This window comes from Trichomycterus rosablanca, chromosome 5 (assembly GCF_030014385.1).
Source record: "Trichomycterus rosablanca isolate fTriRos1 chromosome 5, fTriRos1.hap1, whole genome shotgun sequence".
NCBI classification, from domain to species: domain Eukaryota; kingdom Metazoa; phylum Chordata; class Actinopteri; order Siluriformes; family Trichomycteridae; genus Trichomycterus; species Trichomycterus rosablanca.
In genome coordinates, this window is record NC_085992.1 from 47096237 (window position 1) to 47123869 (window position 27633).

The 27633-nt window shown below is 42.0% G+C and overlaps 1 protein-coding gene across 1 annotated transcript; it reads right to left on the minus strand.

The window, feature by feature from the left end:
• Positions 1–1194: 1194 nt before the first annotated feature.
• On the minus strand, positions 1195–27451 carry il15 (interleukin 15). Its single transcript, XM_062996390.1, has 6 exons — positions 27288–27451; positions 10411–10505; positions 8410–8509; positions 5074–5115; positions 2469–2591; positions 1195–1272 (listed from the first exon to the last, which is right to left on the minus strand). Exons 1-6 carry the CDS (start codon positions 27384–27386, stop codon positions 1195–1197), a joined length of 537 nt encoding a protein of 178 aa, XP_062852460.1. The 5' UTR covers positions 27387–27451.
• Positions 27452–27633: the final 182 nt, after the last annotated feature.

Here is a 27633-nt window from a genome sequence, read left to right on the forward strand (position 1 = left end):
GTGTTAGAAGGAGAGGTGTAAACAAAAAGAAACCTGTGTTATTTAAGGTTCTGTTTTCTGAGTGTAAGACACAACAGCTTTAATTTGATTACTTCATTCATTCGATTTCATGTTCACTAGACATACAACTACTGATGCCTAGCAGGGCACCTTTAAAATAAGTTTTAATAAATATTTTGATACAGTTCAGCAGTTTACATTCTACCATTAAGCATTTAGTGGTGTATAGAACACTGGCAGTGAAATACTCTCTATTAAATTAGACAGTGGGTGGAGACAGGGCGTGGCAAACACAGAAAAGCAAACAAAGTGCACAAGGTGCAAGTTAGAGAGAATGTTACAAAAAAGTGAATTGAATTACCGCTCAAAAGGATGAATGCACAGGGCCGCTCAGGTGGTGCAGCGGTAAAAAACACACTGGAACCAGAGCTGGGATCTCGAATACATCGTATCGAATCACAGCTCTGCCTGCCGGCTGGGCTGAGAAACCACATGAACAACGATTGGCCTGTTGTTCAGATATGGGTGAGATTAAGCCGAATAGGCACTCTTTTTAGCAATTACGACCTCTGCTGGCTGATTGATGGCACCTGCACAGAGATGAGAAAAGAGTGCTCTCAGGGCATGCTGCCCACGTGTTGGAGGGGGTGTGGGTTAGCTTTGTTCTCTTCAATCAGAGCGGGGATCAGCATTGGTGGAGAGGAAGCATGACTCAATCGGGAAATTGGATGTGCTAAAAGGGATAAAAAGGGGAGAAAATGCATGAATAAAAATTTTAAAAAAGCATTAATGCACCAGCTGTTTTACTATGGCGGTAAATGTATGTGGTTGAAAATTCTAAAAAGATTTAACCCAGATACAAGACATGTAAAATGCTCAGGTGTAAACAGTTTCTGTGTCTACAAAGGCTAAAACAACATTTACAGACCAATAAAATATAAAAATAGATATAAAATCATTTGTTCAAAGTAGAAAATAGATCAAATTAAAACATTTGACCTGAAAGGATAAACAGCTTCATATAACATAAGCCTATATTATTATTTTTATAAATATAGACATTAATATTACCAGTATAAATCAGTGACTAATACATTTACAATCTATTAGTGTAGATGCTAAATTAGGTGTGTTTACATGCACCATGGCTGTGATAATAAATCAGTGTGTTATTCACAGTCAACCTGTTTCTATTCAGCTCATCAGTCCTAAAAGAAACGTTTTCATCTTTTTCAAGAACGTTGTGGAGTTGACCGGTGTGGATGCTTCACACTGTAAAGAACAGCCGTCATTGTAAAAAACCAACCAAAGGAAAATAATTACAACTGTTTTGTACAAAATCATATGAACAAATAGCATAGCTGAAATTCCATTACACCTGAATGTGTGTCCCAGTACTTTTGTCCATATAGTGAATGTCAGGGTATGTCTTATATCATACACAGCAATGTTTGTTGTATATAAAAAATAAAATGTACATAAAACAAACACTGCTGTATATGATAGAAGACATTCAGAATGAAATATAAAATGCAAATATCAATAAATAATTGTTTCAACTGTTAACAAACAGACTTAAATGTATGTGCTTAATTATGCTCCAGGTTTATGCACATTTAGGTTTCTGTGGTTATTCATTATCATTTTTTCAATTATAGATGTATTCCTAATTAGGGTGGTGAAGAGACCAGTGCCACCCAGTAATACTGGGCATGAATACAATCTGGACAGGGTGCTAATCTATGGCCACGTTGCTGTGCTGCGCCCACTCGAGCAGATGTGAAAACAATGATACTTATGCAGTATTTAACAAACAATCTGCTGATTTAAATTAAAAGCAACAAATAGTCACACAGCAGAAGTCAAGATGCATTAAGAATGATGGTACAATTGCATCATGACACCTTGAATAATAATTGCATCAGATCGTCATGATTCTGTTAAAAATGCTAAAAAAAGGGAAGTTGTGGCGCTCAGGTGGCGCAGCGGTAAAACATGCTAGCACACCGGAGCTGACATCTCGAACTCGTCAGTTCAAATCTCAGCTTTGCCACCCGGCAGGCTGGGGCACTACACGAACAACGTTTGGCTTGTTGTTCAAGGGAGGGAGCCTGATTGGTGGTGTCTGCACAAAGATGAAGGATAATGAGGATCAGGGTGTGGCTCTCCGAATACAAAGCTGATCCGCATATGAACTCGCCTTGTGTAGGTGAAAAGTCGGAGGGGGCGTGTGTCAGTCACGGCTCTCCTCAGTCAGGAGTGGAGGTCAGCAACAGTAGAAATGAAGTGTAATGCAATTGGGTAATTGGATATGACTAAATTGTGAGCAAAATTTCGGGAAAATGCAAAAAAAGGGAAGTCTTGAAAAATGTGTGCATAAGGTTCTTGGTCCAAATGTCACAATGTTTAAAGAATGATCCAGTTTTGTATGTTGGCTGAAATGTGTTTAATGAGAGTAAATGCCCCACCTTTTGAAATTCCTCATATTTCTTTATAAGAGTGTATATCATCTGGGAGTTATTTAAATTTTCCTCCATTACGACAACGTTCAACTCCAGCAGGTAGCAGTACATTATCTTAGAAGTGCAATTCTACAGAAGAGAAGAGAAAACAAAACCACATGAATGTCACTTCTAACAGGTCAATGCAATACCTTTTTAAATCATTGTATAAACACGTCTATACCACATTTGTAAAAATTCTTGGGCGCAGTTAATCACAATTGGTTTTAATATTAGAGGCACTTGCAGGGACTAATTTTGGACTGTCCCTAACATATGCATGAATTAGGACAGAATATGGCACAGCTTTACAGCCATGTCTAAATAAGTAAATAAAAGGGTCATTTAGTTTTTTGTTTTTTTTTCTTTATGCATTTTCTCCCCTTTTTCTCCCTTTTAGCACGTCCAATTGCCCGATTGCGTCAAGCATCCTCTCCACCAATGCCGATCCCTGCTCTGATTGAGGAGAACAAAGCTAACCCACGCCCCCTCCGACACGTGGGCAGCAGCCGAATGCATCTTATCACCTGCACTTTGACGAGTGCGGTGCAGCTCAGCGTTGTGTATGAAGAGGACACACCCTGAGAGCACACTTGTCTCATCTCTGTGCAGGCACCATCAATCAGCCAGCAGAGGTCGTAATTGCACCAGTCATGTGAGAGAGACCCCATCCGGCTTAGTTCTGCCCATCTGAACAACAGGCCAATCGTTGTTCATGTGGCCGCTCAGCCTTAGACGGCAGGCGGAGCTGAGATTCGATACGATGTATTCAAGATCCCCACTCTGGTTACAGTGTGTGTTTTTACCACTGAGCCACCTGAGCGTCAGGGGCATTTAGTTTGAACAAAAATAAGAAAATAATGCAACTTTAAAAGAACAATATACAGTGGGGCCAAAAAGTATTTAGTCAGCCACTGATTGTGCAAGTTCTCCTACTTAGAAAGATGAGAGAGGTCTGTAATTTTCATCATAGCTACACTTCAACTATGAGAGACAAAATGAGAAAAAAAAATCCAGGAAATCACATTGTAGGATTTTTAAAGAATTTATTTGTAAATTATGGTGGAAAATAAGTATTTGGTCAATAACAAAAGTTCAACTCAATACTTTGTAACATAACCTTTGTTGGCAATGACAGATGTCAAACATTTCCTGTAAGTCTTCACCAGGTTTGCACACACTGTAGCTGGTATTTTGGCCCATTCCTCCATGCAGATCTCTAGAGCAGTGATGGGGCTGTCGCTGGGCAACACGGACTTTCAACTCCCTCCACAAATTTTCTATGGGGTTGAGGTCTGGAGACTGGCTAGGCCACTTCAGGACCTTGAAATGCTTTTTACGGAGCCACTCCTTCGTTGCCCGAGCGGTGTGTTTGGGATCATTGTCATGCTGGAAGACCCAGCCACGTTCCATCTTCAATGCTCTCGCTGATGGAAGGTTTTGGCTTAAAATCTCATGATACATGGCCCCGTTCATTCTTCCCTTAACACGGATCAGTCGTCCTGTCCCCTTTGCAGAAAAACAGCCCCAAAGCATGATGTTTCCACCCCCATGCTTCACAGTAGGTATGGTGTTCTTGGGATGCAACTCAGCATTCTTCTTCCTCCAAAATCCTCTTCTGGATCATCCATATGCTCTCTGGCAAACTTCAGACGGGCCTGGACATGTACTGGCTTAAGCAGGGGGACACGCCTGGCACTGCAGGATTTGAGTCCCTCTCGGCGTAGTGTGTTACTGATGGTAGCCTTTGTTACTTTGGTCCCAGCTCTCTGCAGGTCATTCATCAGGTCCCTCCGTGTAGTTCTGGGATTTTTGCTCACCGTTCTCATAATCATTTTGACCCCATGGGATGAGATCTTGCGTGGGCCCCAGATCGAGGGAGATTATCAATGGTCTTGTATGTCTTCCATTTTCTTACAATTGCTCCCACAGTTGATTTATTCACACCAACCTGCTTGCCTATTGTAGATTCACTCTTCCCAGCCTGGTGCAGGTCTACAATTTTCTTCCTGGTGTCCTTCGACAGCTCTTTGGTCTTGGCCATGGTTGAGTTTGGAGTCTGACTGTTTGAGGCTGTGGACAGGTGTCTTTTATACAGATAACGAGGTCAAACAGGTGCCATTAATACAGGTAACGAGTGGAGGACAGAAGAGCTTCTTAAAGAAGAAGTTACAGGTCTGTGAGAGCCAGAAATCTTGCTTGTTTGTTATTGACCAAATACTTATTTTCCACCATAATTTACAAATAAATTCTTTAAAAATCCTACAATGTGATTTCCTGGATTTGTTTTTCTCATTTTGTCTCTCATAGTTGAAGTGTACCTATGATGAAAATTACAGACCTCTCTCATCTTTCTAAGTAGGAGAACTTGCACAATCAGTGGCTGACTAAATACTTTTTGGCCCCACTATATATATTGCTTGTTCTTGAACATATGCTTGTTCTTGCTAAATGTATACATGTGTATATATATGTATCCTCCCTATGTTGTTGTATATATGTTATATATACTGTTCATGTATTATGGCACAAAGTTTATTTTTTTATTTAAATTAATGTATTTTGAACTTACTGTAAAATTGCGTTCAGGAGCGTACAATGTTGCACTTGATTTCTAAAAAAAATAAGCCAGTTGTGAAATGAATAAACACACTTACAATCAAACATAATATTTCAACATGTTCTACTAACAGGGTGCTTGGGTGACGCAGCAGTTTAATGCACTAACCAACCACACACTACCAGCTGAACAAAGCTACTTTAATGCCCAATCTTGTTAAAAACATCTAGTTATTGCATAAGTTTGCATTTATAAATGAAAATGTTCCATGCATTGAATAACTCAATTATTGGGATAAAATAATGCTGGCTTAATCACATTTCTAGAAATCGTATCAGGTTCCAGTTTTACCGGAATATGTTGTTCACATGACCACTAGTATCACATATTTTTGCATTTTTTTCCCAGTTTTTCTACCAATCTAGTCGATTGCATTTCATCAGCTCTACTGCTGCAGACCTCCACTCCTGACTAAGAAAAGCTGTAAATAGAGATAGAGATCTGTATCGCGCACAGAGAGTCTCACACTGATCTCCATAATTCCTTGTCTCTGTGCAAGTACCACTGATCAACCAGCAGAGGTCGTACATGCAGCAGTTATGAGGAATCTACCTCCAGCATTCCCCCCATTGAAAAGCCAATCACTGTCCATATAGGCGTCCTGCCTGCTGAGATGTCGAGATATCAGCTCTGGTGTGCTAGTGTGTTTCACCACTGTATCACCCCAGTGCCTTAATACATTTTTGTTTGTTTTTTTCATTTGGCTGCTTACATATTTAGAGATCACTACAATGGATCTGCTCTATATAGCAGAGATGTTCACAAGTCACAAAATACGAGTCAGAGTCAAGTCACGAGTCATTAGGCTAGAGTCAAAGTCAATATAATATACACAAAACATATATTGAAAATGTAGCATAGAAATTAACAAATAATCTGTAAATTCAGATAAAAAACAACAACAGATTAGCGACTGTATTTTGCCGTTTTACTTGCCTTTACTTTCCTAGGTACAAGTTAAAAGCTTAAACTGACGTTTTGTTTTCATTGCAAATTACGGCACAGCTGCCAAAATTCAAAACACAGCAAAAAAAATTCTTAATACTGCTTACCTTAGCTTATGTTGTTCCAGATGCTATTAAATGTATAACCGTGTGTCCCATTAGGAATATAATCCGTTATTTTGTAAATGTGCTTATAATTAAAAACCTCCAAACGTTAGAAAGCCAATCAAGTGTTTCATTGACACATCATCTGTGTGACGCTGCAAACTGAATAAATGCAAATAACAGCATTTCTTACTGAAAATTAAAATCAGAAGGTCTGATTGGTTCAGAAAGCGGTTCTCACAATCATTAGCATCAATTCTGTAGGAGCATTCCATTCACATTATCTGTTACTGTGAAGTGCACTACGTAGGGTATTCCACCATTTTAATCACTGCGCCGGAAGCTGGCTGGAACATTGTATGTGTTGCGGTTTAAAATGGGTTTAAAATGGTCAGAGCGTTATTAGAGAGCAGAAAATGACACGATCAGAATTATGTCAGATCATATATATATATACTGTATATATACAGTGTATCACAAAAGTGAGTACACCCCTCACATTTCTGCAAATATTTTATTATATCTTTTCATGGGACAACACTATAGAAATGAAACTTGGATATAACTTAGAGTAGTCAGTGTACAGCTTGTATAGCAGTGTAGATTTACTGTCTACTGAAAATAACTCAACACACAGCCATTAATGTCTAAATAGCTGGCAACATAAGTGAGTACACCCCACAGTGAACATGTCCAAATTGTGCCCAAAGTGTCAATATTTTGTGTGACCACCATTATTATCCAGCACTGCCTTAACCCTCCTGGGCATGGAATTCACCAGAGCTGCACAGGTTGCTACTGGAATCCTCTTCCACTCCTCCATGATGACATCACGGAGCTGGTGGATGTTAGACACCTTGAACTCCTCCACCTTCCACTTGAGGATGCGCCACAGGTGCTCAATTGGGTTTAGTCCATCACCTTTACCTTCAGCTTCCTCAGCAAGGCAGTTGTCATCTTGGAGGTTGTGTTTGGGGTCTTTATCCTGTTGGAAAACTGCCATGAGGCCCTGTTTTCGAAGGGAGGGGATCATGCTCTGTTTCAGAATGTCACAGTACATGTTGGAATTCATGTTTCCCTCAATGAACTGCAGCTCCCCAGTGCCAGCAACACTCATGCAGCCCAAGACCATGATGCTACCACCACCATGCTTGACTGTAGGCAAGATACAGTTGTCTTGGTACTTCTCACCAGGGCGCCGCCACACATGCTGGAAACCATCTGAGCCAAACAAGTTTATCTTGGTCTCGTCAGACCACAGGGCATTCCAGTAATCCATGTTCTTGGACTGCTTGTCTTCAGCAAACTGTTTGCGGGCTTTCTTGTGCGTCAGCTTCCTTTTGGGATGACGACCATGCAGACCGAGTTGATGCAGTGTGCGGCGTATGGTCTGAGCACTGACAGGCTGACCTCCCACGTCTTCAACCTCTGCAGCAATGCTGGCAGCACTCATTGTCTATTTTTTAAAGCCAACCTCTGGATATGACGCCGAACACGTGGACTCAACTTCTTTGGTCGACCCTGGCGAAGCCTGTTCCGAGTGGAACCTGTCCTGGAAAACCGCTGTATGACCTTGGCCACCATGCTGTAGCTCAGGGTTTCAGGGTGTTAGCAATCTTCTTATAGCCTAGGCCATCTTTGTGGAGAGCAACAATTCTATTTCTCACATCCTCAGAGAGTTCTTTGCCATGAGGTGCCATGTTGAATATCCAGTGGCCAGTATGAGAGAATTGTACCCAAAACACCCAATTTAACAGCCCTGCTCCCCATTTACACCTGGGACCTTGACACATGACACCAGGGAGGGACAACGACACATTTGGGCACAATTTGGACATGTTCACTGTGGGGTGTACTCACTTATGTTGCAGCTATTTAGACATTAATGGCTGTGTGTTGAGTTATTTTCAGAAGACAGTAAATCTACACTGCTATACAAGCTGTACACTGACTACTCTAAGTTATATCCAAGTTTCATGTCTATAGTGTTGTCCCATGAAAAGATATAATGAAATATTTGCAGAAATGTGAGGGGTGTACTCACTTTTGTGATACACTGTACCACCATTACATAACGGAGTGCTCATACATTTCAGGGTATTGTAGATAAATTAACCTAAAAGTAACATTAGAAATAAAAATAAACTAAAGACACAATATTAAAAATCACTGAAGTCGCCTCTCCAGCGATGAAGCAGTAAATCATATCACATAAATATTATCTGTAATTATAGCTTACTTTAATTTCAGTTGTCATGTTATCAAGTGCATTTTGTAGCTCTTGTATGCTTTGATCTTTATGGTGTGCATCCACATGTGTCAATAATGCACTCAGGCAGCTAAAAACAGGAAAACAACAGAAATGTAAACTCATCTTGTAAAAAGCATTATATGTATTAACCTCTGAAAGGCTGCTGAGCTGTCTACATGTCAATAACAGCTAAAGTACATGAAACACAATAATAGACTATTGCATTGTTCTGTTGTTGCAGACAGGATGAACCTGGGATATTTCATGTTTTATCTGCTCAACTCCATTTCATTTATTAATAAACATCCATTCCTGCATTTCAGGCCTGCAGCACATTCCAACAAAAGTTGGGACAGTAAAGCATTTACCACTTTGTAATGTGGCTATTCCTTTTCACCACACTTAAAAGACTGAGGCACTGAGGAGACCAAGTGATTTAGTGTTTCAGCTTTTATTTTGTCCCGTTCTTCCTGCAAAACACGTCTTAAGATGTGCAACAGTACGGGGTCGTCGTTGTCTGCAGGCAGGCCAGTCCAGTACCTGTACCCTCTCCTTCCGCAGCCATGCCTTTGTAATGTGTGCAGCATGTGGTTTTGCATCATCTTGTTGAAAAATGCTGGACGTCCCTGGAAAATGTGACGTCTTGAAAGCAGCACATGTTGCTCTAAGATCTCAATGTACTTTTCTGCATTAATGCTGCCATCACAGAAGTGTAAATGACCTTTGCCAAGGGCACTGACACAGTCCCATACCTTGACAGACCCTGGCTTCTGGACTTGTTGCTGATAACAGTCTGGAGTCCGAAGCACAAAGTGTCCATTTTTTTCCAAAAAAGACCTGGAATGCTGATTTATCTGACCACAATACACGTTTCCACTGTGTGATGGTCCATCCTAGATGCCAGAGAATTTGATGCCGCTTCTGGACATGGTAACATAAGTTAAATAAAGTTTTAAGTGGCATTTGTGCAGTAACTCTGTATTGTAGTGCTTTACAAAGGTTTGATAAACGAATCCCTCATCCATGTGGTTATATCAGCTATTGTTGAGTGGCGGTTCTTGATGCAGTGCCGTCTGAGGGATGGAAGATCACGGGCGTTCAGCTTAAGCTTGCGTCATTGGCCTTCACACACTGAAATTTCTTGAAACATTTAATGATATTATGCACTGTAGAGGGAGAAATATGCAAATCTTTCTCCAATCTTTCTTTGAGGTTCATTGTTTTTAAACATTTCAATCATTTTCTCATGCATTTTTGCAGATCTTCAAACTGGAGATCCTCTGATCATCTTTACTCATCAGAGACTCAGCCTTTCCTGGATGCTGCTTTTGTACCAAACCATGATTACAATCACCTGTTCACATCACCAGTTTGGAATCACATCATTATTTAGTTTTTTCACCTCATTACTAGCCCTAAATTGCCCTCGTCCCAACTTTTTTTGGAATGTGTTGCAGGCCTGAAATGCAGGAATGGATGTTTATTAATAAATGAAATGAAGTTGAGCAGATAAAACATGAAATATCTCAGGTTCATCCTGTCTGCAATCAAATAAAAGTCAAAGTAAATGTAAGAAACTCTGTGTTTTTATATTTTATTTTCCATACTGTCCCAACTTTTTCTGAAACTCATGAAAAACATAAAAACACACCCTAATGTCCTCATCATGGGTAAGTAACTGTAGATTTATTTATAAATACTGAGACAGATTTTAACTAAGCCTCTTGAAATACCCCTGATAAAGTGTTTGCTAACCTGATGCACCTGTGTCCTGCCTCCACTGTTCAGTATTATAATTATTTTATACATATAAAAAAGACAGATATCTCCTAATCTCCTGAAATCTCCTAATATCAGCCTGACCATGCATTTTGCTCAGAACAATGCAAACCACAAGTTTGAAAGATCTGGTTTATTTGAGCTACTCTATTTTTAGCAGGCTTGTACTTTAAAATCATATGATCTGTGTTATGTTTAGGAATGATGTACCTCATAATTAAGAAAGAATTCCAAACCTCGAGGTTCAAATGGTACTCCAGGTTCCTGTCAAAGCACCAAGGGACACAAAAACACCTCACACTTCTCTGCAAAAAATAGAAGCATTTGATTAGGAATGCACTGTCTTGTGAATCCACGTGCATTTGGCAAAATTTTCAAGTGAAATGTAATACATGGCCGATGGTATGCGGTCCCAAACATCAAATCTGTAAGTGCTTGTACAGCAGGCTATTTATAATATATGGACATGAATGGAATGTGGTCTCATACATCATTCCAGCCAAGGGTTTGTCAACCATATTAAACTGGCCCAGAGACAAAGACATTCACGACTGGTCATTCAGTTACACCATGTGCCCAAAAGTGTATTTAATATTTATTTATTTATTTATTTATTACACACTCAATTAATAAAGTAATTGCAACTAAAAAGCCACTAAATCGACCAGTTCACTAAATTCAACTGACAACTGGGTTCAATTTCACTGAACACACTCAGGTATGACTACTGCCAGACCTGCTGAAACTAAACATCACTGAAACAGAACCTGTCTGCCAATGTGAAGCAGGATAGAAGCTCTCAAAAAGCAGCACGATACCACGCCCTAAAGAAATTCAAATACACATGCAAAACAGAGTCCAAAACAGAGTCAGGCAAACCACTGTGAGAACCATTATCCACAAATAAAGAAAACTTGGAACAGAGGTGGATCTTCCCAGGAGTGGCCGGTTTATCAAAATTTCAACAAGAACGCATGTACAGTTCATGCAGGAGGTCAAAAAGAGCTGTAGCCCTCTCTTGACTCAGTTAAGGTCAATGTACACGACAGGGACAGTGGTAGCCTAGTGGGGAGAGCTTTGGGCCACCAATTGAAAGGTCGAGAGTTTGAATCCCAGCTCTGCCATGCTGCCACTGTTGAGTCCTTGAGCAAGGCCCTTAACCCTGTCTGCATCAAGGAAGCCATACAATGGCTGACCCTGTGCTCTGACCCCAGCTTCCAAACTGGAATATGTGAAAAAACAATTTACGGGACAGTGGTAGCCTAGTGGGTAGGGCTTTGGGTTATCAACTGAAAGATTGACAGTTTGAATCCTTGCTCTGCCATGTAGCCACTGTTGGGTCCTTGAGCAAGGCCCTTAACCCTCTTTGCTCCAGTGCATTCTATTATATTCTACTCTATTCTACAATGAACGACACTGTAAAAATGGCATCTATGGGATGGGATTTGTGTAGTTCTGGGATAATATTCTGTGGACTGATTAGTCAAAGGTGAAACTTTTTGAAAAACATTTCTCATTTCATCTGGATTAAAGCTAACACTGCATTCCACCATTAAAACATCAGACCAGCAGTCAAACACGGTGGTGGTAGTGTGATGGTCTGAGGCTGCTTTGCTTCTGCAGGATTGTCACAGTTTAGGAATTAAAGCTCAAGCGCATTTAGGTTATGCAGCAAGACAATGATCTGAAACACACAAGCAAGTCCACTTCTGAATGGCTCAACGGAAATAAAGTTAAGATTTTGAAGTGGGTGATTTAAAGTCCTGACTTGAATCTCATTGAGATGCTGTGGAAAGACCCTGAACGGGCAGGTCAAACCTTAAAACTCTCCAATGTCGCAGAATAAAAACAATCCTAAGAAACATGAGCAAAATGCAGTTAGGTAATTGGATACGACCAGATTGGGAGAAAAACTAGAGGAAATGCATTTTAAAAAACCTTACCATGTTTGATTTTACCATGTTCATAATGTAGCTTCTTTATTGGGGTCATTTTGTGGACGGGGCACTACAAGGTTTTGACTATAGTCAATAGTCAACCACAATGTCACGAATCAAGCCTGAAGTGTGTTTATGTGCCACTTTTGTTATTATTAAACACTTGGTTAATCATCCTTGCGTGTGTGTCCGCCACCTGTCTCTTGTATTAGCCCATTCGTTACACATAAAAGTGAAAAACAACTTTACACTTTTAGAAGTGCTTATTCTGTATGCAGCAGTGTTTCATTAGAATAAAAACAATTACCTAAATCCAATAACTTATTAGCTGTATCCATTTAATTAGAATTTATTTATTTTTGGATGCAAGTATCTCTGTTTGAAAAGACTTTATTTATTAGTATCTATTTCACAGCCATCAGTTCTAATCTAATTTATTTCTCTAGCACTTTTTATTATGGATCTTGTATCAAAGCGAATTTACAGTTACTTTCCAGGTCCAAACAGTAGCAGGATACATCTTCCTAAATATAACAAGGAGGAAACCTTGAACAAAACTCCTTCCTCTTTGGGTGGCCTAAAGGATATTTGTATATTAAATAAACAAATGCTAAAAATAATCTTAACAAATATAAAGCATAAGAAAGATAATCATAATCAGTTCATTAGGATGGCAACTAGTAGACATTACTAGGCAAATTGTGTAACAATCTACATATTTCGTAAACTGAATGCTAAAGGTAAATGCACAGATACACATAATTAAGTGACTGTAAGATCTGATTGTGGGAAACTCACCACTGTGGAAAAGTTTAACTAAGAAACTCAAATACCTGAAAATCCTTAAGTGGCCAAAATAAACTCCAGACACAAACCTCATCAAACACCTGGAGATAATTTCACACATGCTTGCATTCAATCTGACAGAGCTTGAAAGGATCTACTGTGAGGAATGAATGAACTGCTCTGATTCAGGTTTACAAAAAAAATTCAGTTTTATTATTCTAATTAATGAAAAAACTCTGAAAATATGCTCTAATGTCCTCATCGTGGGTAATTAACTGTACATTTATGAATACAAAAGTAAACTAATAATTCAAAATCAAATCCATGACACAATAAAGTGTGCAAGAAGTCAAGGGATCTAAACAGATTCTGAATCCACTGTATATAATAGTATACACACTAAATTAGTGTATGCTTGCCAAGTTCTGTTTATCCTTATAAGTTTCTGAAAAGATTGGGACATTTTGTATGTGGGTGTTGTTACATGTTCTTGTTTGTAAATGAATCAAACTCAGTTCAGTTGAAATGAACCTGAAATGCAACCAGCTGCAAATGACCGAACATGTGTGTGTTCACGTACGTTGTAAGTGACCTTTAATGAGCAGCTTCAGCACTGATTATACACTGATCAGCCATAACATTGAAACCACCTCCTTGTTTCTACACTCACTGTCCATTTTGTCAGCTCCACTTACCATATAGAAGCACTTTGTAGTTCTACAGTTACTGACTGTAGTCCATCTGTTTCTCTACATACTTTTATTAACCACCTTTCACCATGTTCTTCAATGGTCAGGACCCCCACAGGACCACCACAGAGCAGGTATTATTTAGGTGGTGGATCATTCTCAGCACTGCAGTGACACTGACATGGTGGTGGTGTGTTACGTGTGTGTTGTGCTGGTATGAGTGGATAAGACACAGTCCACTCACTGTCCACTCTATTAGACACTCCTACCTAGTTGGTCCACCTTGTAGATGTAAAGTCAGAGACGATCGCTCATCTACTGCTGCTGTTTGAGTTGGTCGTCTTCTAGACCTTCATCAGTCACAGGACGCTGCCCACAGGGAGCTGTTGGCTGGATATATTTTTGGTTGGTGGACTATTCTCAGTCCTGCAGTGACAGTGATGTGTTAAATTCCAGCAGCATTGTTGTGTCTGATCGACTCATACCAGCACAACACACACGTAACACACCACCACCATGTCAGTGTCACTGCAGTGCTGAGAATGATCCACCACCTAAATAATAGCTGCTCTGTGGTGGTCCTGTGGGGGTCCTGACCATTGAAGGACGGCATGAAAGGGGGTAACAAAGCATGCAGAGAAACAGATGTACTACAGTCAGTAATTGTAGAACTACAAAGTGCTTCTACATGGTAAGTGAAGCTAATAAAATGGACAGTGAGTGTAGAAACAATGAGGTGGTTTTAATGTTAGGCTGATCGGTGTATCTCAGATCACTTTTTGTTCATTTAGAATTCAAACCCCAGCTATGTAAGAATGAATTATGGGTAGTGTGTTTACAGTGGGCACTTTTCATGTTGATGTCAAATTCTTTGTGTGACTCTCCGCTGGCTCTAATTTCACCTAGGCATCATTTTCTTTGCTTTCACGCTGCACTGCAGTCAGTGCCGGTCTGTTCCATCCTCTTTTTTCCACTTTTTTTTCTGAAAGCCACAGAAAACCGTTTATATTTTGTTGACATTTAATGTGATCCTCTTCCCAGAAATTCAAAGAGCTGCGGTCTCTGGAGTCAACAGATTTCAGGTGCAACAATTTTCTAAAGTTGTTTTTAATCCTTTATTATTGTAGCTGGTTATGCTCAAGTCTCAATGCCAGAAACCACATGCGATGCGGTCCCGGGTCACTTTATTTTCAGAGTGAAAATTTTCTAAATCAAACAGATCATTTAGAGAGGTCTGAGTTTGTCTGACGTGTTCACACATGCAAAGAAAACAATACTCCACTTCAGACGCCTAAAGGGTCCAAATGTAAAAGTGGTTCATTCTCTTGACAAAGTACAAAGAAATAACTTAAAATTTTTTGACTGACAAACGTATTTAGTAAATAGAAACGCATTCAATGCTTGCAACACACTTAAAAAAAATTGGGCCAGGGGCAAAATAAGAGTGAAACGTCTACAGAATATTTAAGCTACATCATTTTAAAACATTCCACAATAAGCAGGTGAATTGTTAAGAAGTGAGGGAATAATGAATGAGTATAAAAGGCTAAATGGCGCCCAGGTGGCGCAGCGGGATATTCCGCTAGCACACAAGTGCAGAGATTGCTCCTCGGTTAGAAACTCAGCGTTGCCACCAGTCAGCTGGGTGCCATCTAGTGGGCACAATTTGCAGTGCCTGCAGCAGACACTAATTGGCCACCGTGTCTGCTAGGGCGGGATGACCGGACTATGTGGGTGGGGTCTTCAAACGCTGTGTAAGCAGTCCCTGGTTAGCAGATAGAGGCGCCTGTGCAGAATGCATGGGCGAAAAGAAGGGGTCCGCTGGGACTGCTGTTACCTTTCCTGTTTAACGCCTCCCGACCGTGGTCGTGACGACTCAGGGGAGCTGTTCATCTATTAGCTCCTGGGCCAGAACAGTGTTTTACATTGCACCCATTCTGGGGTAATACCCAACGTTTTAGTTCACTTCTCCCCGCAAAAAATGAGTCGAAAGCAGGATTACCTCGAAGCACTTTGTTTATTAAAACAACTTGGTCATATCGCCAAAAAGAAAACTGAGCGGCCGTGTTAAATAAAATAACATACGAACTGAGTGAAGGAGCGAGAGAGGGTTTCACGTGTTGCCCCCAGCTGCAGCACACAGCGACTACAACACATGTAATACATTACCCATAATGCCATGTATTCCCAAAGCCTTAACCCCTTACTTTCCCAACACTACCCCCACTCTGGATGGTGATTAAACCTAACACCACTCCAGCACAATTTCCATGGTACACATAGACATTACTTTTAAGACCTTCAGTTACCCCTTTTTAGTCTCTTGTGGCAATCTTACTCCACTTAACGGGGCAAACAGTCCATATAGTCCATATAGTCCATTTTTAACTGCTTGAGTGTAGATGAGGTAGATGGGTAGCACAGTGTTAATGACTTTTGATCCAATGTAGGAAAGAATGGAGAGGAGCCAGTATTTAGAGCGCTTAAACAGTTCAAACTGAGCATGCACACACTCCTCTGTGTGTGAGAATCCCTGCTTGCTTCTGCTTCTGAAAGATGAGAAGTTAGTTCTTGCAACCTAAAACAACTCTTTCTTATTATACTTACAGCTTATTATCTATAACATGGCTCACATCCCATATTAATCAAACCTATGTATACAATTTTAAACATTTCGTCTTACAATAAAAACACGGGCCACTCCACCAAAAGTTTGCACAAAAGTACACAATTATGCATTTTGTTCACAGTTAACAATGCTTCTCAGTATTATTATTTTTAACTTTTTTTTTTTTTTATAACACTTTTTTTTTCTTACAGAACAGAACTTTCTTAATATTTTTTTTTTTTTTTGTCCCAGTTAACGTTCTGGTTTCAGTTCAGTTCAAAAGACTACCCAGTCCCCAAATCTCTTGGGTGGTTTAATGTTTCTTTTGGGTCTTGGACCCACAACAGGGTTACTAACAGTCCATGTATGTCCTTGTTGCACTGTGCTACCCCCACTAGACTGAAGATCAACTGAGCCTACCGGGCTAGATAGAACAGACGAAGGAAGGTCAGCAACGCTGTCTGTGTTGTCACCGCTTGGTTGGTTTGAGAACAGGCTGGGCAGATCCAGATGAGAGGTCAAGGTGTCGTCCTCAAGAGCAGGTGGTAAAACTTCCACTGGTTGCCACGCCTCAGCATGCTGGCGCACCCAGGAGGTGTCCAGTGGAGTGCGAGAGTGGTAGGGCTTGAGTTTGTCGTGGTGAACCACCTTAGCCTTTGCTTTTGGATTTTTCTGAATCCGATACACCAGATCATCCAGCTGTCCTAAGATGAAGTAAGGTCCCTCATATGACGGGAGGAACTTTCTGACTTTGTTTCGCACACGTTTAGTCCCTTTAACCAGATGCCATACTGCGTCACCAACATTGTAACTGATCTTGTGGGCATTCTTGTCGTACTGTTTCTTTGCACGCTCGACAGACTCACCCAGTGCTTCTCTTGCGATCCTGTGAGCGAGTTCAAGTCTGTCTCGAAGTTGCGCCACATACTCTGGAGGTGTCTTGGCACGGTTATGATCAGGTGGCAATCCAGCCACAAGGTCAATCGGTTCTGTCAGTTCCCTGCCAAAGAGCATCATATTCGGAGTCAGTCCAGTTGAACTATGCCTGGTGGCTCTGTAAGCCATGACGGCCAACGGAGTCATCAGGTCCCAATCCCAGTGACACCGCTCCGAGGTGGTGGCTAGAATCTTTTGGAGCGTGGCATTGAATCGCTCCACTTGTCCATCAGACTGTGGTCTAAATGGGGTGGTACGGGTCTTTTCAATTCCCAGAAGCTCGCACATCCTTTGGAAGACTTCCGATTCAAAATTAGACCCTTGGTCACTGTGAAGGGTTTGGGGCGCTCCATAGCGACACACCCACTCGGCAGTAAGAACTTCAGCCACTGTGACGGCTCGATCATCTGGCAATGGATAGGCTTCCACCCATTTGGTGAAGTAATCTTGGGCCACTAAGATATAGCGATTATGGCGTTCAGTTTCATTCATCGGTCCCATCAGGTCAATGGCGATCCTTTCCATTGGTACGCCCACGCGCACAGTACCCATAGGTGCCTGAAGTTTCTTGGAGGGGCGGGCCTTGGCAGCACAGCTGGTACAGGTGTGACACCAGAGAGTGACATCTTCCCTCATTTGGTACCAGTAGTACCGTGTCTGTATCCGCGCCAAAGTTCTTTCCACACCAAAATGTCCACCCACTGGACCATCATGCATCTGCTTCAGAACATCTTGCCGGAAAACATGAGGTAGAACGATTTGTGGATGGAACTCAGCCTCGTTGGTGGAATAGAAGCGTCGTGAGAGAACGCCATCTCGCATGTAAAGTCTCTTCCACTGGCTCCAATAAGCTTTAGTGGCTGGCCCTAAATGTGACGCATCCGCCCAGGTGGGGCGCTCACCTCCTTCCTCCAGCCATCGCCAGACTGGGGCGATATCAGGGTCAGCTTGCTGAGCAATGCATAGGTCTTCCAAAGTCCAGCCATTAAACAACGTGGTTGGTACGGTGTCAGCAACATACACACTCTCCACTGCCGGGGAGCTATTTACACTAGTTTGGCATTTCAGATCTGCTTTGGGGTCAACTTCAGACAGTCTGGTTTGAGAGCTAGGGCGTGCCACTACCCCCACTACACTGAGCTCCAGGGGATCAGTAACATCACCATGGAGTTCAAGATTGCACTGCACCCCCTGGTGATGGATCTTGCTGTTTCCCTCGGCAGGGTCTGTCATGTTGCAAGGGCATGTTTGTCGACATGGTCTTCGTGACATAACATCCGCATTGTGGTGGTGACGTCCAGGTCGATGCACAACTTTGAAGTCATACTCTGCCAGTTTTTCTAGCCATCTTGCTAGTTGACCCTCAGGTTCCTTCATATTGACAAGCCACCGCAGGCTACTATGGTCAGAACGCACAATGAAGGGTCTTCCAAGAAGGTACTGACGGAAATGTCTGGTGAACTCCACCACTGCGAGTAATTCTCTCCGTGTTGTGCAGTAGTTCTGTTCGGTGGAAGACAATCTTCGGCTCCCATAAGCTAGTACACGCTCCGCGCCATTTTGCATTTGGGATAAGACTGCTCCAATGCCAAAATTACTGGCGTCGGTGTCGAGAATGAGATCGCCGCTGTCGCATGGGTAGCCCAGGACGGGTGTGGTGGTAAGCAAACTCTTTAGTGTCTCAAAAGCATCTCTGCATTCCGGTGTCCACCGGAAGCGAACATTCTTTTTGGTGAGCTCGTGGAGAGGCTTGGCTATAGCTGCAAAATCCTGTACAAATCGTCGATAGTATGCAGCAAGGCCTACGAACTGACGAACTTCGGTTACACAAGTAGGCTCAGGCCACTGCTGGACTTTTTGGACCTTTTCTGGATCTGTGGCTATCCCTTGTGCAGAGACGATGTGACCCAAATAAGCTACTTGGCGACGGAAAAGGCAGCACTTAGCTGGTTTTAACTTCAAGTTGGCTTGGAGGAGCCGGTCGAACACTTGAGAAAGGCGTTGAAGCATTTCCGGGACGTCTTTTCCCAGCACTATAATGTCGTCCAGATACACAAGACATGTCTCCCACTGCAGACCTGCCAAGACGCGATCCATCAAACGCTGGAACGTCGCTGGTGCATTGCAAAGCCCGAAAGGCATGACATTCCACGTGAATAAGCCTTTCCTGCTACAGAAAGCGGCGGCCCTACGGGCCCTGGGCGTTAGCGCCACCTGCCAGTAACCGGATGCCAGGTCCAGAGTGCTGAACCATTTAGCAGTTGAGAGGGTCTCGAGTGTGTCTTGGATGCGCGGGAGAGGATACGCATCTTTTACAGTACGCGCATTCAGGGCCCTGTAGTCCACACACAGGCGGTAAGTCTGGTCCTTCTTACGTACCAATACTATGGGTGACGCCCAGCTGCTGTTGCTTGGTGAAGCCAATCCGCCTTCAAGGCTCTGCTGGATCTGCCTATCAGCTTCGATCTGCTTCTCAAAGGCCATTCGTCGGGGCTGTTGTTTCACTGGCGGGCCTGGCAAGATCTGGATGTCATGCTGGACAAGACTGGTGCAACCAAGGTCAGTCGGTCCGGTAGAAAACACATCACCATAGGCACTGAGAAGTTGGGCCAACCCGCGACGTTCATCAGCCCTCAACGCAGCGGCACTTTCTTTATACAATGATTGCAAGTGGGGAGGAACAACTGGAAAGCTACGACTAGCTTGGAGTGGCTCAGCAGATGGAACGCTAGGAGGGGGCTGGACAACATCGGCAATCTGAAGAAAACCGGCAATAGCACCTTTCTTCACCGTTACTGGAACTGTTCCAGGATTGTATAGCCTGATGGGAACTCGCTGGTTGGGCTGCGCAACGACCACCACTCTTGCCACTAGGAGGCAATGTTTTTCCACAAAGCCTTTGGTTGGATTCAGCAGGACATCACCTCGGACAGGTTCACGGAAGTGCGCATACCCAGGAACAATGTATTCACATCCGGACTCAAGAACAGTTGTGCGCGCCACCCTGACAACATGCACTTTGGGTTTGTTGTGTGGGTTAAAGTAGGGCACCTGTTCCCCAAATAGCACAATCTTTCTGCTGCCAAAGTCAAGATACGCTTTTGATTGCTCCAGAAAAGGGTGACCAAGGATGGCTTCAGCATTCTCTGTGATGTCCGCTACGACGAAATTAACATTTACTGTGCGAGTGCCAATCTGGACAGGCAGGTTTACTTCTCCACACACACCTACATTTTCAGAACCAATACCCTGCAGTGACTCCACAGCTGACAACTGCAAGGGAGGCTTGACATCATCACCAATGTCATTATAGCATCTCAAGGTTAGCACATTCCTCCTGGCGCCAGTGTCCAACAAAGCACATACTTCCATATTGTACATTAGCATGTGAATGCACATCTCGGGTCCTGTACCTTTAACATGAAGGCGAGTCGGTACACTTTGGTTCTTAGCAGTTTTTGGGTTAGCTCTTGAATTAGCTGGCAGTTTTGGTGAAGGACAGCTACGCTGCATGTGTCCAATGCCTTGGCAGTTGTGGCATATAACGTCGCTCCGATTTATGTTTCCATCCTCACTTGACTTTGGTCTATGTGGCCTAGAGCTAGATTTTTGGGGCTGCCAAAAAGATGTTATCTGGTTCTCACCCTCAACTTGTTTGGTGTGCTCATGAACAGCGGCTGTTCTCACTCTACGGTCCGTTGTCTGCGCACCAGGTTGCATCAGACGAGTGACATGGGCAGCTGCACGTTTCGTAGTTTCGTACCTGTGAGCAAGCTCATAAGCTCTTGCCAGTGTGCGTGGACGCTCCTCCAATAGTCTCTGGACCATCCCCGCATCGTCCATGGCGTTGGTAAACACCTCCACACCGATACTATCTTGCTCGGCCTCGGAACGATCTGCATATACAATAGACACTTTTTCATAGATATCATCTCTCAGCACATGTAGTGGCTCACCTGGCTTTCGCACTCTTTGTCTCAGCGCGATGCCTATAGCAGCAGCATGCTCCGATGATGGACCATATGCAGCTTCTATTTCGTCCACAATGCGCGTGTAGCTCCAGCGCGAAGACCTTGGATTTTTGTGGACAACAGCCCCCGCAGCTCCTACCAAACAAAACCTCAACTGGACAGCCATTGTCTTCTCTGACCAATGATTAGCTTCAGCACAGCTCTCAAAGCGATGTAAAAACTCCTTCCATGACCCAGTACCATCAAACTGACCTGGTCGAAGTGTGGGAATCCTCTCTCTCTGAGCTGCATTCTCACCCTCGCTGTCAGATGAATTGTCGTAGTGCACACGTCTGGGCCGCCTGTCACGAGAACTGGACATTGAATGCTTTAAGAGAACATGTTCACTTTCAGAATAAACTCCAGTGGGCTTAACATCACACCGGACGCATCGACACTGTCCCTGTAGCTGTGCATCTTGAGTTTCAGTTCGGGGTATTTCTGGAGTGAAAGGTGGATGAGCTGGTACTCTACCTGGTGCGGGATGGTAATTAGCATTAACAGGTGTGCTCTCTGTGAAACACCTGTGCTGAGCAGAGCTGAAAGGGTTAACATGCGGTGGATACGATATCTCCATCACAGGCTGAAAAACATTTCCACAGTTAGCATTTTTGCAGCAGCACTGGGTGTAATAATTAGTATCATTTTCATTTTGGCTCAGCTGTGACTCCATTCCACTATCACACCACATTTCAGTGTCCTTACACATCCTAAACGGATTTGTCTCTCTCATTACACGGTGTGAGTGTGGAGCTGTTTGTGCTGGCTCACATGCGCTGGTTTCACTCGGTTTATAGTTGCACACTCGGTTGCCGTTTTCGTCAATAAACTGCTTTAACCAGCCGTCGAATGCGATTTGTGACTGTTTGTTTTCGTTCACAACTGCCGGTGAGGTGAACGGGTTTGATCGAGTTGTTACATTCTCAAACTTGTGCGCTGTTATCCCCGTGGTAGCCGCCATCCCGTCTCTCTCGCTCCTAAACTCACCGCACACACCGCTCGCCATTTTGTTTTCCACTCGGGTTCGTAACATTACTAACAGTCCGTCTCACTTTCAAAACGCTGCTTTCACTCACCAATGCAGGCGAAAATCCCGGACACGAGCCCCCAGTGTTACCTTTCCTGTTTAACGCCTCCCGACCGTGGTCGTGACGACTCAGGGGAGCTGTTCATCTATTAGCTCCTGGGCCAGAACAGTGTTTTACATTGCACCCATTCTGGGGTAATACCCAACGTTTTAGTTCACTTCTCCCCGCAAAAAATGAGTCGAAAGCAGGATTACCTCGAAGCACTTTGTTTATTAAAACAACTTGGTCATATCGCCAAAAAGAAAACTGAGCGGCCGTGTTAAATAAAATAACATACGAACTGAGTGAAGGAGCGAGAGAGGGTTTCACGTGTTGCCCCCAGCTGCAGCACACAGCGACTACAACACATGTAATACATTACCCATAATGCCATGTATTCCCAAAGCCTTAACCCCTTACTTTCCCAACACTGCGCCTGTGTCGGAGGAGGCGTGAGCAGCAACATACCCTCCTTAAAATCCGGTTTGGGATCCCTAGCAGCGGAAGACAAATTGACTACGCTAAATCGAAAGAAAAATAGGAAACAATGCATAAATAAATAGAAGAAAAAAAAGGCTAAATGGTACAAAGGTTTAGTCATTGCGAGCAAAGATGGGTTTTGACTCACCACTTTTGAAATATTTTGTTCTCAATACAAATTCTCAATACAAATAATTTAGATCTTTTACCATCTACCCTGCATGATGTGAAAAAAATTCAAAGAATCCAGAGAAATCTGAATCTGTGTGACTGTGAACCACTGTTCGGTTTGAAGGTGTGACCCTTCAAATGACATTGCATGAGAAACCTTCTTGCTACTTTAATATCAAGAAATGCAACCTGCAACTATTATGCAAAGAAAAGCCATATCTCATTTACATTTTCAGCATTTAGGAGACACTTCTATCCAAAGCGACTTACAGTACAGTCTAAGCAATTAAGAGTTAAGGGCCTTGCTCAAGGGCCCAACAGAAGCAACCTGGCAGTGGTGGGGCTTGAACCAGCAACCCTTTGATTACTAGTCCAGTATCTTAACCACTAGGCTACAACTCCAGTAAATTCTCAGGACCTGAGCTCATCTCAAATGAACTGAAAGACAGTGGACACTCCTTTGGTCAGATAAGTCAATAGTATATTGTACTGTTTGTTTTGCACAATCGCACATTATATTTAAATTGCAAAATGTAATCTTTTTAGTCCTTTATCTACATTTACATTTATATTTTATCTGCATTACATTTAGATAGATAGATAGATAGATAGATAGATAGATAGATAGATAGATAGATAGATAGATAGATAGATGGATGGATGGATGGATGGATGGATGGATGGATGGATGGATGGATGACAGACAGACAGACAGACAGACAGACAGACAGATCACTTTATTAATCCCAGAGGGAAAGTCAAGTATTACAACAGCTCAAGTTACAATAGAAAAAAGTATTAAGTAAATAAAAGACTCAGCTAAAAATTATTAATTAAATAGGCTAAAGGTGCATAACCCCGCTCTGTACCACGCAACCTCCGAGCCACTAGTCTCGCTCGACTTGAGCCTCCACCCAGGACTAAAGGAAGACAAGCATCAAGGCTCTTCTCTGTCCTAGCACCCAAGTGGTGGAATGAACTTCCTCTGTCTGTCCGAACATCTGAGTCTCTTGCTGTCTTTAATAAACTATTAAAAACCCACCTTTTTACTAAACACTTAAGCTGACCTATACCTATTTACTAAAAAAAATTTTCCATTTCAAAAAAACCCAAAAAAAAAAACACTTTGGTTCTAACAGGTTTCAGCAGATTCGTGTTCTTTGACTGTTGTTTACTAAAACTTGAGAAATGAAATGTTTACTATGGAAGCACTTCTGTAAGTCGCTCTGGATAAGAGCGTCTGCTAAATGCAGAAAATGTAAATGTAAATGCATAACAAATATTAAGTAAATATTGCAGTACAATATTGAATCAGAATTAGAATACTTTATTGATCCCAGAGGGAAATTGAAGTTCTTACAGTAGCACCCATTTATGTAGAAAGAATAAACACTCTACTAGCTTAAAACAAAGAAAAAAAGAAGAAAAATTTGCAAGTAGAAGTTAAAAAAGTTATTTACACATAATTAAATAATTAACTTTTTAACTTCTATTTGCAAATTTTTCTTCTTTTTTTCTTTGTTTTAAGCTAGTAGAGTGTTTATTCTTTCTACATAAATGGGTAGGAATAAATATATAAGCAATATGTAATATAATAGAAAAATTACAAAAGTGTCTTGGGCATTAAATATCCATAGATGTGCGATGACATAAACAGATCATACTTCATGAGTCTGTCCTGATAGTCCTTGTATTGATTCAGTGTGCAATGATGCCACGGCACAGTGGGGATGAGTTATACAGTGAGATCGCTGTTGGTACAAACCATTTTCTGTATTGTTCCTTCTTACAGCGGAGCTGGATGAGTCTGTTACTGAAGGTGCTCCGCTGTCTGACTAGGAGGTCATGGAGGGGATGTGATGGATTGTCCAGTATGGAAATTAGTTTGTTTAAAGACCTCCTTTTGACCATCAACTCGAAACCTTCCAAAATTTTCTATTTTTAATTATTTAATTACGAATTACATTAGGTCTATTTTTGCACTATGTACTGCACATGTGTTTGTAATGTTTGTCATGTATGTGAGTTGCTGCAGTTACAGTGCACTTTTTTTTTGGGGGGGGGGGGGGGGGGTTTCAATAAAGTAATTAATCAGTCAATAAAAGACTCATCACAAGTTATCGCAAACACTTGATTGCAGTTGTAGCTGCCAAGGGTGGCACAAGTTATTACGTGTAAGCTGCCTTTTAGCCTACTTTTCCACATTCCATAAATTAGCAAGAAGGGCAAATACTTCACAGCACTATACAGTACGTGTCACAGAAAATAGTTTGTATACTAGTCTGTATATAAACCAAGAGTCTGAATTCATATAATACTTAATGTTAAAGAAATTCCAGTAAACTCTGAGATCTCTATGGTGTTAAATACTGCAAAATTACAGTCAAGTGAGCAAAACATTCTAACAGTCCATTTCTGTGTAAGTTTTCCTTGTTCACCTCATTTGTAATCCTGTGCAACTGCCAACCAGCCCCACACATCCCTAAATATAAGCGACGTTATATGGGCAGTTGTAGCCTAGTAGTTAAGGTACTGGACTAGTAATCAAAAGGTTGCTGGTTCGAGCCCCACCACTGCCAGGTTGTCACTGTTGGGCCTTTGAGCAAGGCCCTTAACCCTCAATTGCTTATGATGATATACTAAGAAAATGATATACTAAGAAAACTAAGATTCAGTGTGATTCAGTGATAGCTCTGTGGTTAAGGTACTGGACCAGTTATCAGAACGTTGCTTGTTCAAACCCCACCACTGGCAAGTTAAGCTAGGCCCCTAAACCTCAATTGCTTTAAAAAATTGTGTTCAGTCATAACTGTAAGTCTCTTTGGATAAAAGAGTCTGTTAAATGCCGAAAATGTAAATGTAACTTATAAATTCTGCTTAAGAGCTGATCAAACGGGGTTCAAATAACAGCTCTCACTTTAATTTTGAAAAGCAAAACCACATTTCTGAGTGGTGTATCATTCTCAGCACTGCAGTGACACTGACATGGTGGTGGTGTGTTAGTGTGTGTTGTGCTGGTATGAGTGAATAAGACACAGCAGCACTGATGGAGTTTTTAAGCGCCTCACTGTCACTGCTGGACTGAGAAAAGTCCACCAACCAAATATATATCCAGCCAACAGCGCCCTGTGGGAAGCGTCCTGTGACCACTCATGAAGGTCTAGACGATGATCAACTCAAACAGCAGCAGTAGATGAGCGACCGTCTCTGACTTTACATCTACAAGGTGGACCAACTAGATAGGAGTTTTTAATTGAGTGGACACGATATTTTAAAAAAGAAACTCCAGCAGCGCTGCTGTGTCTGATCCACTCATACCAGCACAACATACACTAACACACCACCACCATGTCAGTGTCACTGCAGTGCTGAGAATGATCCACCACCCAAATAATACCTGCTTGTGGTGGTCCTGTGGGGGTCCAGATCATTGAAGAACAGGGTGAAAAGAGGCCAACAAAGTATGTAGAGAAACAGATGGACTGCAGTCAGTAATTGTAGAACTACAAAGTGCTTCTATATGGTAAGTGGAGCTGATAAAATGGACAGTGAGTGTAGAAACAAGGAGGTGCTTTCAATAATAGGCCCCTATGGCTGAAAGATAAGAGCTTCTGCTAAATGCTGAAAATGTAAATGTAAATTATAGGTTCTGCTTAAGATCAAATATCAAGATCACTTTAATTTTGAAAAGCATTTGAGTGATTTAATGACCACGCCTGTAGTCACTCCTACCTTCAGTACTGAAAATGAAAGTGTAACTCTTTATAACATGCGTCATTGTTTCTAAGATTTCTGTCTGCACCCTGTTTTACATTCGTTTAAGCACCAATACAGTATTTTACTTCTGCAAGAGACGCATAAGAGACATGCCTACCGTTATCATAAACTGCTTATAATTAAGTGTATTTCTTATTAGTGTAGGAAACTACCTTTATAAAGGTTAATGCATGAAATACCTCTTTTATAACCTTGCGTCCACTTTAGATTTTTTAGAACACAGTTGGATATATAAGTGCATTATAAATGTTACTGCAACAAAATACTGTATGCTTGCTTACTGTTGTTGTAGTCAATACTACTACTACTACTACTACTTATAATAATAATAACAAGCTTAAACGCACTAATACTTATAAATACATAGATAACAACTATTAGGAACACGAGACTATAATAAGAGGCTTATAAACTTTCATTGACAGACTGTGACCTTCATTAAACAGCGATCTTTTTACAGCAGGCAATGCTCGAAATGCCGCAAACAGCCCAGTCGGAAATTCAAACGCACGTTAATGTCATATGTACAGAAATAAACACTTTCAACATCCATAATAAACACGACTCGCCAGCTGCCAGAGTATAAACAAGCAGAAACTGCGCCGTGCGGTGCGCTTCGTCCCTACCTTCGATTTCTGCCTTTTGCGCTTATTCGAAAATCCCGCAATCAAAACGAGAAAGACGCTGATAAAGAAGCTCATCGACGCCAAGTCTACAGGGGCCATGCAATTCCGCTTCACATTGTCTGTTCATTCTGCTAAAGTCCGAACCGATCCAGCTGGAGCGACAGACAGGACCGCTCCTAGAGCTCGCCCGAGCGCACACAGTCATATAAACGCATCTCGGTCCCTGAGTGAGCAGTGCTGCTCAATGCTGCTCAGTGCTGCCTGCCCTCACAGCTCACATACAGTCAGAAATACTCAACCCCCCTCCCTCACCACTCACATCCAGTCAGAAATACTCAACCCCCCT

What these genes read in the sequence shown, in the direction of transcription:
- il15 (XM_062996390.1), bottom strand. Translation starts at nt 27,386, where the DNA reads ATGGCCCCTGTAGACTTGGCGTCGATGAGCTTCTTTATCAGCGTCTTT. An exon ending in ACATGACAACTGAAATTAAA is followed by an intron (nt 5,116 to 8,409) that starts GTAAGCTATAAT and finishes TATTTTTTTTAG; the next exon opens with AAATCAAGTGCAACATTGTA. An exon ending in AATATGAGGAATTTCAAAAG is followed by an intron (nt 1,273 to 2,468) that starts GTGGGGCATTTA and finishes TGTTCTTTACAG; the next exon opens with TGTGAAGCATCCACACCGGT.